The 16,097-nt window shown below is 40.2% G+C and overlaps 1 protein-coding gene and 1 pseudogene across 1 annotated transcript; both read left to right on the top strand.

Moving 5' to 3' along the window:
- Nucleotides 1–1,020: 1,020 nt before the first annotated feature.
- Nucleotides 1,021–1,968, top strand: LOC103566228 (olfactory receptor 2F1-like). Its single transcript, XM_008542558.2, has one exon. It carries the CDS (start codon nucleotides 1,021–1,023, stop codon nucleotides 1,966–1,968), a length of 948 nt encoding a protein of 315 aa, XP_008540780.2.
- Nucleotides 1,969–2,384: 416 nt separating this feature from the next.
- LOC139082736 (olfactory receptor 2F1-like) lies at nucleotides 2,385–14,252 on the top strand (annotated as a pseudogene).
- The last annotated feature ends 1,845 nt before the right edge of the window (nucleotides 14,253–16,097 follow it).

Genomic DNA, 16,097 nt, shown 5'->3' with positions numbered 1-16,097 from the left:
GCTTGTGAGTATCGTTGGCTTACAAATGCTCTCATTACATTATTTTGTTAATTATTTGTTTAAATATCTGAAGATATGCCTACAACTTACTATATAAATTGCACATTACTGAGAAGTGGTAGTGGTATTTAATTAATTACAGCTGCAAATTTAATTAGCCAGCTAGTAACCCTGTTCTTCTCCTACATAGCACTTAGCACAAATATATTAATCAATTTTTTGTAATTATTAAAATGTCTCTGATAACCTTATAAGAACCAAGTAAGCAAGGCTCATAGTCTGTCTTTTTGGTTCACAGACAGATGTCTGATGTCTAGCACAGTCCCTGCACAAAGCAGGAGCTTAACTGACGTTGGTTTAAAGAATTGATGTGTCATCTGGATTGATTGGCACAATAATAAGGAAATGAGAGGATTCCTTTCTAGGCACTGACCTAGACCAGACCAGAGAAGAAACATGAAGAAAAATTGAATCTAGTTTTTTGAGAGCAAGACTGAGGAACATGGGGTGCCCCTCTTGGTCTCTGTTGTCTGATTAGAATACTCTATCCATGCTCCCCCCACTGAAGAGTCTTTTCTTTACTCCATGGGCTCCACTGTTCTTCCTCTTTTCCCATTTTCCTACCTTCCTTCTGTAGTTTTTGGGGTTGTTTCTCTTTTATTTTCTTTTTTCTTTCTTTCTATCATTTTTTTCTCCCTTTTCTCCACCAATTTCTTTCCCTATCTTTCCTTCTGCATTGATAGCTTACCTTCTCTATAACTGTAACTGTGTTGAATCCTAGACATACAAGGATGATCAAGGACTTTATCCTTGAGAATCTCACTGTCTAGTGTGAGAACCCAAATGTCTCTTTCTCCAGCATCTTCACTACATTCTCCCTAGGTAAGGAACCTGAGGAGAGGTATCCCAATTCCAGGCCCAGTGATAGCCCAGGGCTTAATCCCAAACTTCTAAACTAAGAGAATCACTTGCTCCTACCTGACTCTGTCTCTCCCTCTGACAGCCTGACCCACCTGCTGCATGAGGAAGGACAACCTGACCTGGGTGAGTGAGTTTGTCCTCATGGGGCTCTCCAGTGACAGGCAGATTCAGGCTCGACTCTTTGTCCTGTTTGGGGTTGCATATCTACTGACCCTGCTGGGTAACGGGCTCATTGTCCTCGTGATTGGGCTGGACAGGCAACTGCACCTGCCCATGTACTTCTTCCTCTGCAACCTAGCAGTGTTGGACATCTGCTACATCTCCAGTTGGGTCCCCCAGATGCTAGCACACTTCCTCCTGGAGAAGAAGACCATCTCCTTCACTCGATGTGCGACCCAGCTCTTATTCTCACTGGCTCTGGCAGGGACTGAGTTCTTGCTACTGGCAGCAATGGCCTATGACCGCTACGTGGCGGTCTGTGACCCACTGCACTACGTGGTAGTGATGGGCCCAAGGCGCTGTGCGGCCCTGGCATTGGTCTCTTGGCTTGTGGGCCTAGCTAATTCTGCAGTGGAGACAGCGGTCACCATGCGCCTGCCCACCTGTGGGCACCACGTGCTGAACCATGTGTCCTGTGAGACACTGGCACTGGTCAGGTTGGCCTGCGTGGACATCACCCTCAACCAGGCGGTCATAATGGCCTCCAGTGTGGTGGTGCTGCTGCTGCCCTGCTTCCTGGTCTCCCTGTCCTACACTCACATTGTGGTTGCCATCCTGCGGATCCACTCCACCAGTGGACGCCTCAAAGCCTTTGGGACCTGTGCCTCCCACCTCACTGTGGTCTCCATGTCTTATGGGATGGCCCTGGTTACCTACATGCAGCCCAGCTCCACGGCTTCAGCTGAGAAGGACAAGGTGGTGGTGCTCTTTTTTGCTGTGGTGACTCCCATGTTGAATCCACTTATCTACAGTCTGCGGAACAAGGAGATGAAGGCTGCTCTGAGTCGAGTTCTGATGAGAGGTCTCAGTCAACACTTTAATATGTGATTTTGTCACAAGAGATCCTCGCTCTGCAGACAGTGGGCACTAGAGTGTGCCCTCCTGAGAAATGTCTCTTGGTACATGTGCATACATGCGTGTACATGTGCATCTGTGTGCAGCAATGTGTAAGGCAGCAGGTGGGACAATCTGTACTGCTATCCTTTGAGGTAATAGAGTAATGTGATTTTATCTCTGGACTCTGCTTTTGGTCCCTGACTTGTTCTTAAAAATGTGAAGCAATTTAGAGACGTATACACCTTACAGAAAATTAAATGAAAAAGAACGATATACCAGCATAAATGATTTTGAAAGGAGGATTAAACCAGAAATCAGGGCTGTGCATAAAACTTATACCAAGAAAGGCTACTTCCTTGCTAGGATCTCTGATTATATGTCTAAGATTTTGTGCACTCAGCGAGAAAATGGGGGTGGGCAAGCTGTAAGTTACAAAATTCACTGTGCCCATGGGATCAAACAGGCTTTAGGCCAGATGCAAAGGTCATCCATGTGACTCACACATGGTCCAGCCCAGCTCTAAAGGGTGGGGACTTCACACAAGGACTTGGAGCCAAAGTCATAGTAATGGTGCCCACAGTCCTGATGAGCAGGACTGGACCATGTGTGAGCCATGTGGACATCACTCTGCATGTTTCCCTCTCAGTCTTGTAACGGTGGCAAATGCCTGGCCAAAACATCAAAAATTCAGGACCTCAAACACATGCCTTTCTGCACAATCAAGTCTACGGATATCTTTTTGTGAAAACTGAGGCTTGTATTCAGACCCCACGCAGGACTTAAAGATCATGAGACAACGATCAGAAATGAGCTGAGCTAATCAGCAAGGAAAGACTTCCATTGCCCCTGGTGATAACTTCTCTATGTTGTAAACACAATTAATGATTGAGCTCTAAACATCCTAAAATATAAATAAAAGCAGTGATAATTTTATCCAGAAAATTGTTTAAAACGACTTTTAAAAATCAGAATAAAGCATCTCCTACTTAAATATTACAAATCCCTGCTTTATCTTTACCATAAATAAACAAAAAAAAAAACATATATTGAGAACAATTCAAACTTAAAAGGAACCTGTCAAGAAAATGCCAAAAGGTTGAGGAGGAAGGAATGGAGTAGCTTTTAAATTCATAGTAAAATTTAAAATTTTTAAAAAATTTTAAAAATATTTTCTCCTTTTTTGTTGAGGTAACATTGGTTTTATACATTGTATAAATTTCACATGTATGTCATTATATTTTGATTTTTGTGTAGATTAGACCATGTTCACCACTCAAAGACTCATTGCCATCCTTCACCATACACAAGTGCCCTATCCCGGTTTTTGCCCTCCTCTCTCACCCCTTCCCCTCTGGTAGCCACCAATCTAATCTCTGTGTCTACGTATTGTTGTTGCTGTTTTTATTTTCTACTTATGAATAAAATCATGCAGTATTTGACTTTCTCTGTCTGACTTTTTTTGCTTAGCATAATACCTTCAAGTTCCATCCATGTTGTTGCAAATGGCAAGATTTCATCTGCTTTTTATAGCTGAGTAGTATTCCATCATGTATATACCACATTTTCTTTATCCACTCATCCACTGATGGGCACTTAGGTTGTTTCCAGGTCTCGACTATTGTGAACACTGCTGTGATGAACATAGGGGTGCAAATATCTTTACACATTCATATTTTTGCGTTCTGTGGATTAATACCCAGAAGTAGAATAGCTGGATCATACGGTAGTTCTATTCCTAATTTTTCAAGGAATCTCCATACTGTTTTGAATAATGGCTGCACCAGTTTACATCTCACCAGCAGTGTATGAGCTTTCCCTTTTCTCCAAATCCTCTCCAACATTTGGTATTTCTTGTCTTGTTAATTATAGCCATTCTGATGGGTGTGAGGTGATATCTCATTGCAGTTTTGATTTGCATTACCCTATTAGTAATGCTAAACATCTTTTCATGTGCCTGTTGGCCATCTGTACATCTTTGGAAAAATGTTCAGATCTTTTGCCAGCTTTTTGATTGAGTTCTTTGTTTTTGTGTTCTTGAGATTTATGAGTTATTTATGTATTTTGGATATTAACTCCTTGTCAGATATATGATTTGCAAATATGTTTTCCCAATAGTTAGGTTGACTTTTAGTTTTGTTTATGGTTTCCTTTGCTGTGCAGAAGATTTTTAGTTTGATGTAGTCCCATTTGTTTATTTTTTCTTTTGTTTCCCCTGCCTGATGCAACATGGTATTTGAAAAGAGACTGCTAAGACCAGTGTTGAAGAGCATACTGCCTGTGTTATTCTGTAGCAGTTTTATGGTTTCAGGTCTTATATTCAAGTCTTTAATCCATTTTGAGTTAATTTTTGTGTATAGCGTTAAAAACTGGTCTACATTCATACTTTTGCATGTGACTGTCCAGTTTTCTTATCATCATTTATTGAAGAGACTTTCCATTCTCTATTGTATGCTCTTTGATCCTTTGTTGAAAATTAGCTGTTCGTAGACATGTGGGTTTATTTTTGGGCTCTCAATTCTGTTCCACTGATCTGTATGTCTGTTTTTGTGCCAGCACCACGCTGTTTTGGTTACTATAGCTTTGCAGTATATTTTTAAATTGGGGAGTGTGATAACTTCAGCTTTGTTCTTTTTTTCTCAGAATTCCTTTGGCTATTCGGGGTCTTTTCTTGTTCCATATAAATTTTAGGAGTCTTTGTTTTATTTTTTGAAAAATATTGTTGGGACTTTGATAAGGATTGCATTGAATCTGTAGATTGCTTTAGGAACTATGGACATCTTTATCATGTTAATTCTTTCAATCCATGGCCAGGGACTATCTTTCCATTTCTTTATGTCTTCTTTGATTTCTTTCAACAATACTTTATAGTTTTCAGTGTACAAGTCCTGCATTTCTTTGGTTAAATTTATTCCTAAGTATTTTACTCGGGATTGTATTCTAATTCTAAATGGGATTGTATTCTTAATTTCTCTTTCTGCTATTTTTTTGCTAGTGTATGGAAATATAACTGATTTTTGTACATTGATTTTGTATCCTGCAACTTTACCGTATTTGTTGATTTTTTCTAAAAGCCTTGGTGGATTCTTTAGGGTTTTCTACATATAAAATCATGTCATCTGCAAATAGTGAGAGTTTTGCTTCTTCCTTTCCAATTTGAATCCCTTTTCTTTCTCTTTTTTGCCTTATTTCTCTGGCTAGGGCCTCCAGTACTATGTTAAATAAGAATGGTGAAAGTGAGCATTCTTGTCTTGCTCCTGTTCTTAAAGGGATAACTTTCAATTTTTCACAGTTGAGTACGATATTAGCTGTGGGGTTGTCATATATGGCCTTTATTATGTTGAGGTGCTTTCCTTCTATACTCATTTTATTCAAGGATTTTATCATAAATGGATGCTTAATCTTGTCAAATGCTTTCTCTGCCTCTATTGAGAAGATCATGTTATTTTTATTCTTCATTTTGTTGATGTGGTGTATCCTGTTGAATTGTGGATGTTGAACCATCCCTGAATCCCTGGAATAAATCCCACTTGATCATGGTGTATGATCTTTTTAATATATTGTTGTATTTGATTTGCTAGTATTTTGTTGAGGATTTTTTTCGTCAGTGATATTGGCCTATAATTTTCATTTTTTGTGCTGTCCTTGTCTGGTTTTGGTATCACGGTAATGTTGGCTTCATAGAATAAGTTAGGAAACTTCCTCTCTTCTTCAAATTTTTGGAAGAGTTTGAGAAGGAAAAGCATTAAGTCTTCTTTGAATGTTTGGTAGAATTCACTGGGGAAGCCATCTGGTCCTGGGCTTTCGTCTTTTGGAAGTTTTTGATTACTGTTTCGATCTCCTTACTGGTGATTGGTCTATTCATATTCTCTATTTCTCCTAGATGCAGTTTCGAAGGCTTGTATGATTCTAAGAATTTATTAATTTCTTCTAGATTATCCAATTTTCTGTCATATAGCTTTTCGTGGTATTCTCATAATCCTTTGTATTTCTGAGGTGTCTGTTATAATTTCTCCTCTTTTGATTCTCATTTTATTTGAGCTTTCTCTTTTTTTCTTGGTGGGTCTAGCTAAAGGTTTGTCAATTTTGTTTATCTTTTCAAAGAACCAGCTCTTAATTTCATTGACTTTTTTCTATTATGTTTTAGTCTCTATTTCATTTATTTCTGCTCTAACTTTTATTATTTCCTTCCTTCTACTGACTTTGGTCTTTGTTTGTTCTCCTTTCTCTAGTTTCTTCTGGTGCACTGTTAGATCGTTTATTTGAGATTTTTCTTGTTTGTTAAGGTAGGCCTGTATTGCTATAAACTTCCCTCTTATTACTACTTTTGTTATATCCCACAAATTTGGCATGTCATATTTTCATTTTCACTTGTCTCTAGGTATTTTTTGATTTCTTCTTTGATTTCTTCATTGGCCCAATCATTGCTCAGTAGCACTTTGTTTATTCTCTACATTTTTGTGGCTTTTCCAGCATTCTTCTTGTAGTTGATTTCTAGTTTCACACCATTGTGGTCAGAAAAGATGCTTGGTATTATTTCAATCTTCTTAAATTTATTGAGACTTGTTTTGTGGCCTAATATGGCATCTATCCTGGACAATGTCCTACGTGGATTCGAAAAGAGTGTGTATTCTGCAGTTTTTGGATGGAATGTTCTATATATATCTACTAAGTCCACCTTGTCTAATGTATCATTTAAGGCCAATGTTTCCTTATTGATCTTCTGTTTGCATGATCTATCCATTAATGAAAGTGGAATGTTAAAGTCCCCTACTGTTATGTGTTGTTGTCTATTTCTCCTTTTATATCTGTTAATAATTGCTTTATATATGTAGGTGCACCTTTGTTGGCTGCATAGATATTTACAAGTGTTATGTCTTCTTGTTGCATTGTTCCCTTTATTATTGTGTAGTGCCTTTCTTTTTCTCTTGCTACACTTTTTGTTTTAAAGTCTATTTTGTCTGATATAAGTATTGCTACTCAGCTTTCTTTTCACTGCCATTTGCATGAAGTATCTGTTTCCATCCCTTTACTTTTAGTCTGTGAGTGTTTTTAGGTCTGACGTGTGTCTCTTGTATGCAGTATATATATGGGTCTTGTTTTTATCCAGTCAGCCACTTTATACCTTTTGATTGGAGCATTTAGTCCATTGACCTTGAAAGTATTGATAAGTATATACTTATTATCATTTTGTTACTTTTTTCTGGATGTTTTAGTAGTTCTCTGTTCCTTTCTTCTTCTCTTGCAATTTCATGGCTATCTTTAGTGTTATGTTTCGGTTCCTTTCTCTTAATTATTTGTGTATTTATAACAAATACATGGTTTGTGATTACCACAAGGTTCATATATAATAACCTATGTAAATAGCAATCTATATTAAATTGATGGTCTCTTAAGTTTGACCTCTTACTAAAAGTCCTATCCTTTTTACTCCCACCTCCTACAATTTATGTTTTTCCATCATATTTAACCTCTTTTGTGTGTATCTGTATCCATTAACCTCTTTTCCTGGGGGTAGATATTTTTAGTATCTTTTTCTATTGACCTTCATATTAGCTTCATAGGTGGTTCATCTCCTACCTTTACTGTGTATTTGCCTTTACCAATGATTTTTTTCTTTGATAATTTTCTTATTCCTATTTGTGGTCTTTTCTTTTCCACTTAAGTAAGTCTTTTTAACATTTCTTGTAAGGCCAGTTTATTGGTGATAAACTCCTTTAGTTTTTGCTTGTCTGGAAAACTCTTTATCTCTCCTTCCATTCCGAATGATAACCTTACCAAATAGAGTATTCTAGGTGGTAGGTTTTTTCCTTTCAGCACTTTGAATGTGTCATATTGCTACCTTCTTGCCTGTAAGGTTTCTGCTGAGAAATCAGCTGACGGCCCTATGGGGTTGCCTTTGTATATTGCTTGTTGCTTTTCTCTTGCAGCTTTTAGGATTCTGTCTTTATTTTTAATTCTTGACATTTTAATTATAACGTGTCTTAACGTGGGCCTCTGTGGGGTCATTTTCTCTGGTGCTCTCTGTACTTCCTCTACCTGGGTCTGTTTATTTCCTTAGTTAAGAAAGTTTTCAGTTGTCATTTCTTCGAATAGGTTCTTTGCCTTTTTGTCTCTCTCTTCTCCTTTTGAGACATGTATAATACAGATGTTAGTATGCTTGATGTTGTCCCAGAGGTCCTTTAGACAGTCCTTGTTCTTTCTAATTCTTTTTTCTTTTTTCTGTTCAGCTGGGTGATTTTCTCCACCCTTTCATTCAGCTTATTGATCTATTCTTCGGTGTCATATACACTGCTGTTGATTCCCTCTAGTGAATTTGTCATTTCCATTATTGTATCCTTCAGTTTTGATTTGTTCTTTTTTATATTTCCCAATTCCTTGTTGAGGTTCTCACTGAATTCATCTATTCTTCCCTCAAGGTCAGTAAGCATACTTATGACCATTAGTTTGTACTCATTATCAGATAAAGTGTTTACCTTTGTTTCATTTAGTTATTTTGCTGAGGATTTATCCTGTTCCCTTGTTCAGAATATAACCCTTTATCTCTTCATTTTGCCTACTTCTCTGTGCTTGTATCTAAATATTAGGTAGATCAGCTACATGTCCCAGTCTTGGAGATGTGGCCTTATGTAAGAGATGCCTTCTGGTGCCCAGCAATGTGCCTCCCTCTCACCACTAGTTCCAAGAGTGTACCCTGTGTGGGCTACATGTGCCCTTCTGTTGTGGGAGAGTTGCTCTTGTTGTGGGTGCATGGGTAGGCTAGGCTGGCCCCTGGGCCGACTTGTAAAACTCAGCTGCATATAGCTGCTATGGTCACTTTAGTCACTTTATTGGACAAGGGAAACCCCAGCATGCCTGGATGCAAGTTCTAATAGCCCATACATGCTGCTGTTTTGTTATTAAGTGAGTCAGACGCCCAGTATGGCTGGTTGCTAGGCTTGGGCGCTCACAATTGCCTTAGGTCTTCACCCTGCAAGGCTGTTGTCGGCTCTCTCAGGAGCACAGCTAGGTGGGGCTGGCCCAAGGCATGGCAGCACAGAAACATTTCAGGTGTTAAAAGGTGGCCTAGATCCCCTGTGTGGCTGTTTGAGATGGCCAGTGGAACAAGACTGCTGTAGTCAACATGGCCCACCAACAACAGGCCCACACCCCACCAAAGCATTCCTACCCCACTCACACTCCCCACTCCGCATAGGCAGACCCACTCACCCTGTTGCAGAGGTCTTACACACTCTGCCTTTGTGGGCTCACAAGTTCCCTGGGGCTTGCTGGTAGGTGGGGAAAGTCCCCAGGGCAGAATGCCTGCCCTGGCTGAGCCAGACTAAATGGTGCACCAGTGGGTGGGGCAAACCTCTATGTTATCAGGCCAGAGGAAGAAATCCAATGACTTCTGCCAGTGTGTCAGTCGCTTGGGAGCTGGTCCTGGCCACTGCCTGCCTCTCTTAAATGCGCTCAGAGCTTACCAAGTGAATCTCTTTTACCAAGGGACTATGCACCTTTTTTTCTGTTGATATTGAGTTGGTTTCTGTTATGGGTAAATCTGTGCATAGGCCCCTTAAGAGCAGGCTTTTCTTTATCTTATGTTCCATAGCTTTTTGGGGCTTATTCCCCACTGGTTTTATTAGCCAGCAAAGTCAGGTATTATGGCACTCATTTCAGTTGTCCTTCTTTCAAAGGCTGCTTGTTGTGGCATAGCTTTTCCACTCAGATACTCCACTCCTCCAAGAAAATCTTCACGTCTTATGATTCCTCCTAGCTGTGAAGCACCATGGCTAGAATGTGAGTTTTTCCCCAGCAGAAGGATATTCAGCCTCTTCCACCTCTGTCAATATTGTCTCTTGTTGTGGGGGTTTCTATTCATCCTGTTTCCAGTTATCTCTCAGAGGTAATTATTCCACAGGTAGTTATAGATTTGTTGTGCCCATGGGAAGAGATGAGTTCAGAATCCTCCTACACCATCATCTTCCCAACAATCCAGTAAAAGTTTTTTTAAATTGAAGTAAAATTCACATAATATATGATTCAGGATTTTAACAATTCTAAATTGTACAATTCAGTGGCATTTAGTATATTCATGCTTTTGTGCAACCTCATGTCTAACTAGTTGCAAATATTTTCAGCACCCAAAAAGGACACCTCACACCATTTAAGCAGTCACTTCTCACTCCTCCCTCCTCCCAGTTCCTGACAACCACTACTCTGCTTTCTGTCCTTGTGGATTTGTCTGTTCTGGACAGACATGGTCTGGTCTTCATGTAAGTGAGATCATACAACATGTGACCTTTCATGTCTGGCTTCTTTCACTTAGCATGTTTTTGAGGTCTACACATGTTGTGGCATGAACAGTGCTACACCCCTTTTTTATAGCTGAATAATATTCCACTGTATAAAAATAACTACTTTTTTTGTAGATTCATCAGATGCAGGACATTTGGGTTGTTTCTACCTTTTGGCTATTGTGAATAGTGCTGCTATGAACATTCATGTATAAATTTTTGTATGAAAACTGGTTTCCAGTTATTTTTGCTATATTCTCTGTAGTGGAATTGCTGGATCATACAGTAATTCTGTGTGTAACTTTTTGAGGAATTGCCAAACTATTCTCCACAGCTGATCCATTTTAAATTCCCACCAGCAATGAACAAGGGTTCCAATTTCTCCACTCCCTCCCAACACTTATGTTCCATGTCTTTGATACAGTGATCCCAGTGAGTGTAAAGTAGTATCCCACTGTAGTTTTAATTTGCATGTCCCTAATGACTAATGATGTTGAGAATCCTTTTGTGTGCTTGTTGGTCACTTGTATATCCTCTCTGGAGAAATGTCCAGCAAAATCTTTTTTTCCTTCATTTTTTAATTGAAGACCTCCCTTCCCTCCCCTCCCTGGACCGTCAGCTTCCCTCACTCACTCCCTCAGTGCCTGCCCACCTCCTTCTCCCCCTAGTACCATCAGCACCTCCATCTGCCTCCTTCCTTCCCTGCTCCATTCTCCCACTGCTCCCACTCCATCGGAGGGGCTCAACCCCAACCCCCAGTCAAAACTTTTTAACTCTCATTTTTAGATCCTTCTCTAACTATTTATTTCTCTCACAAATCAACAAAATATCTTTCTTTTCTCTACTCTCTTTCAAAGTTTTCTCCCCCAACTAGTGCATTTATGTGTAGGCGTTTGCCTGCCCTTTGCCCAGTGTCTGCATTTGGTACAGCAGAGAAACCTCCGGAGTTCTTCCTCCTTAGTTCTTGAGGGAGAACAAATCTCAAGTACTTATAATTTAATATATTTCCTTTATCCTCATCACATACCTATGGAACATCTAGCTTTGAGCAGTGTGATATCCTGGTACACCTTCTAACAGAGCCTGGCTACGAAAGGATCAGCAAAATCATTGAATGAGCAAACTTCGTGTATAAGGTTTTTTGATAATACCAGTTAAAAGTTGGAGGGTGTCAACCAAAAGCAATGATGTTGGCTTTATACTCCTTGATATGTAATTCTTCTTCACTAAACTATGACATGGTTGGGACAATAATCTACTGAGATCTTCTAATCATAATAATAGAAAACATCTCTTATATATAAAATAATGCTTATATTCTCTTCTCCTTGGCAAGAGTACATACAACTCATTTATCCAGAGAAGACTTCAATTCATTAAGTTTAGGTTAGAAAAAGTGGTGAGGGTCCAAAATATTTTCCTACCCATTATTTGAGTTTTAGAATTTAGAAGTGATTTTTGGCCCTTGTCTCTTTAGAGAGAGATTCCATGTTTTTAGAGGACACTTACTCATCAGGAGGAAACAACTGTTGGTGCCTCAAGATAACTCTCTGAGTGGAGCCTTTCTTGATACCACAGAGTGGACTCTGTGAAAACATCCATAAGCAGGTTCTACACTGAGCTCTTGGATGAGAGAACGAATTTTAAAGAAACCACGCCTCAATATGACATTCATTCATTCAGTCAGTCCACCGATTTTACATGCCAACCTCTGTTAGAATCTAGAAAGGGGAACACTAAAAAGAGAAAACACCCTCTACCCTTCGAGCAGTTAGTTTGTTAGAAGTCAGAAAAGAGAAGTGGACAAGCTGGACTTAGTGGAGGAGTTTTTCCAATTCTACCTCCTGGCTGCTGAGAAAGTTGAGAGTCCACGTGTGTGGGCTCCATACTCTCACTAAACTATGGGGTGGATGTTTCTCTTTTAAGATAAAAAGGATAGAGGTCAGGTGATTTGGTAAACTAGACCTCCAGTCTGCTGGCCTGTCCAAACTACTCTTCAGCCTGTTTCCCTTCGTAACTTGGTGGCCATCCAGAGCCTCCATCCTGCCCTGCACGGCAGCATCCGAAACAGTACACCTTTCCTGACACGTTGTTTTTGGACCTGACCTCAGAAAGCTAAGGGAAAATGGACACCCAACACGTTGAAGGCAAAATATCGGGGAGAACTTTTTCACTGATTCACAGTGGAATTTGAGGCAAATCAATCAAAGTGTCTTGGTATCAACTTTTTTAAACGAAGAATGAGATGTGAAGCCAAAAAGATCTTTTCTCCTCAAAGAGTCTTCCAGGTTTATCTCAAAACATATTCCTCTTCCCAAAACCAAGTATTGAGTCTTCAAAAATAAGGTTAAAGTTTCCCTCTAAAACAATGATTCTCAAACTTAGCTTCACATTTTGATTATCTGGGAAACATTCAAAGTTACTAATATACTGATGTCCGGGTTTCTCCCACTTGACATTCTGATTTAATCGCACTGGGGTGTTGTCTGTGCTCAGGAGTTTTCAAAACAACCCAGGGGATTTTAATGTGCAGTCAATGTGGAAGGTGTTTCTCTGGTATCCACCATGGCTCCTGTGGGATTTTCATAAGTGAGCCCCAGTATCTAGAGTTTTTACTTTCCCTTCCAAGCATCCCCTAATGGACATCCAAATGGGCTTTTCTAGCCATTGGACCCTTCACCATGTCCCTGTGGTCTCTCCTTTTCTCACACTAACCAATAGTACTAAAGCCCAGCAAAGGAAACAGGGAGTTGTCACGAGGGCAAACATTTCTTTACTATGACGAGGATTTACATGTAACAAAGCTCCAAAGGTTTTAGAGGCTCTTCACTTACTGGCTTGATCTACGGGCGCCATCAGTTTCCAAATGTTGTCAGTGCAAGCAAGTGATGTGCGCATTCATCTTTTATTAATCACTTACTTTAACATTCAAATAAATGCCAGCATTTCACCAAGGATATAGGATAATCTCAAGAAGTTGGGACATAATTATAGTTGATACAGTGTTCTACAATGACGCCTTGATCTTATCAGCCTGGTACGTACTAAGCCTGATTGACCAATATGCTGAGAACTAAATGAACAATTTTGTCTCTGTCGCTAACCCAGCCTGGATTATGGGAGAAGCAGGAAGAACTGCTGGCTCCAGAGTGAGCAATACGGATAGGAGGGGATTCCAGAACACAAGCCCGACATCTTCAGAATCAGAGAACAATCCTCAAGACCAATGCTTTAATTTTTCTTTCTTGCACCCAACACAAATTCTTTATTGTGAAACATTTGCTAGGAATCTTTGTAAAAAAAAGAAAAATCTGAAAAGATCTAACATTTCAAGAAGTTCAGAGTCTAATGGAGAAAACCTACAGGTCACGGCAGTCCTACTTAAAGTCCTTTATTCAGTCCCAGACTGTGAATCTGATTCTGATTCTGGCCTCTCCAACCTGCCTCGTCCTGCTGGCAACCTGATCTACTTGCTCCCTGAGGAGGGATGCTACTTGGGTGAGCAAGTTTGTCCTATTGGGGCTCTCCAGGCAGGCCCTGTCTGGACTCTTTGTCCTGTTTGGGGCTACCTATCTGCTGACCCTGCTGGGCAACAGGCTCATCGTCCTTCTCATTTGGCTGAATGTACGACTGCACCTGCCCATCTACTTCTTCCTCTGCAACTTCTCGTCCTGGGCATCTGCTGCACCTCAAGATGCTGGTGCATGTCTTCTTGGAGAAGAAGATCATCTCTCTCAACAGATGTGGGATCCAGCTCTTCTACTCCTTGACCCTTAGGGAGACCGAGTTCCTCTTTCTGGTAGCAATGGCCTATAGTGGTTATGTAGCCATCTGTGATTCCCCCTACTATGTGGCAGTGATGGGCCGCTGGCTGTCTCTTGTTTTGTGGGAGTGGTTCATTCCACAGTAGAGACAGTGGTCACTGTGTGCCTGCCCACCTGAGGGTACCACCTGCTGAGCCATGTGGACTGTGTGAATGTCACACACACCAGGTTCCCATGATGGGCTCACTATGTATAGTGGTGATGCTAGTTCCCAGAGCTGAATGCTGGGTGGGAACTGAGTTGTAGAAATAGAGAAATACACAAAAATTCAGAAGGGGAAAGAGGAGGCCTTGCTTTAAGGACCATGAAGCTTTCACTAAAGGATAAAGTATTTGTGCAACTGTGCGTGTGTGTGTGTGTATTTTGGAAAGAAGTACTTTTTGTTTTTGAAGGCATAGATAAATAAATGATTTAAGCTCTGGAATCTTCTTTGTAGCACTGGCTTTTTCCCAAGAAGATTCAAAAGTAGTTTCCACCAATCAGAAATGCTAAATATTTGCTGACCTACTGAATATCAGCATAATTTCCATAATCAATTTCATCATTGTCCTGTCAACTTCACCAAATTCAGTTTATCCATCAAACCCCACATTTAATGAACACCTCCTCTGTGCCCAGCCCTGACTCCCTTCATCACTGCAGTTACCATCGTAACTCCCTCCTTCTGAATGCTGAGAGCATCATGGGGACTGACTGGAACACCATGTGGGTCTCAGAGAGAATATTAATCAATAAGAGATTCCTGTGAAACACCACTATGTGCAATGCACTGAGCCAGGTGCTACAACAGACACAGCAAGTCTAACACAAGGTCCTTCCCCACAACCTGGGGATTCTTTGACAAGTTACAGATAAATAACAAAATCGAAATTGCAACATAATCAACTATGCAAAATGTACAATGAGGCAATATTTGGTTAATCACCAAATATGAGATAGAGATTAAAAGCTACATGGAATTCATGAAATTCCTCCAGAAAGGGGAGAAATCCAGCTGATTTTCAAAGCAATGAAAAGGAAAGAAAAAATTAAATTGGGCATCAGGAAATGGTAGAGTTTGAATAAATGCAGGAGGAGAGATAGGTCCATTCTTGATGAGGGGGAATGACATAAGCCAGGTGTGGAGGTAGAAAAAAGTACATCTGTCCCGACAAGAGTAAGCAAACCAGTTTGGGTGGAGCAACGATTTCATTCTAAAGCGTCATGAGGAGGAAGTAAGGCTGGAAAGAGGGCGTGTGCTTAGCAGGACTTTGAAAACTAGGCCAAGGAATTTGCATTAGAGGCAACGGCCAGATAGCAGAACTTCTGGTGTGGAGAATGTCACATCAAATATAATATTTTAGAAGCTGTCCTCTTCCTCTGCACCGGGACTGATAGACTAACTGAGACAAAAATAAATAACACAACTTTTTCCTTCCTTTTGTCTGACAAACTCTCTATTTCATGCTTCCCTAGAGGGAGTAAGTAAATCAACTATAATTTCATGTACTCTAGTTAGATCAGCCTTCACAGACCAGGTAGAGTTCAAGAGAGGGTTCAAAGACCAGAAAGGTTGAGAAGCCAGAGGACATAGACCAGACATTATCTAGAACATCAGGAAATGTTAGAGGTAAAAATGGATGAATAGATCTGGAAATTGAGATTTGACCATACGGTGTAACTGTAGATATAAGTGCTTTCTGTTTCCCTTTTTATCTGTTTTAATGAGAAGATAACCAGGATATCTGAGGAACACTCCAAAGACTACGTAAGATAAACACAGGTTCCTGGGTGTTGTCTATAAGGTCTCCTCTGATAACAGTCCTGTTTGTCTGATCTTGTGTCCTATGTCAAGGGACAGCTCCCTGGTGAGATGAGCCCCATATGGTCCAGGAGGCTTTCAAGTTTGCTTTCTCACTATTGACTCACAAAGCGAGTCTGAGTCTCACCAAAGGCACTAGTTTGGGATGCTCTCAAATGAATATTTTTTTTCATTAAAATAAAATAAGTCAATGCATGAAGCTCAGGAGAGCAAACTTAAGAG

The sequence above is a fragment of the Equus przewalskii genome, chromosome 4 (genome assembly GCF_037783145.1).
Source record: "Equus przewalskii isolate Varuska chromosome 4, EquPr2, whole genome shotgun sequence".
Lineage (NCBI taxonomy): Eukaryota > Metazoa > Chordata > Mammalia > Perissodactyla > Equidae > Equus > Equus przewalskii.
The sequence above is the reverse complement of the archived record's forward strand: the minus strand, read 5'-3'. Positions and strand labels throughout refer to the sequence as shown.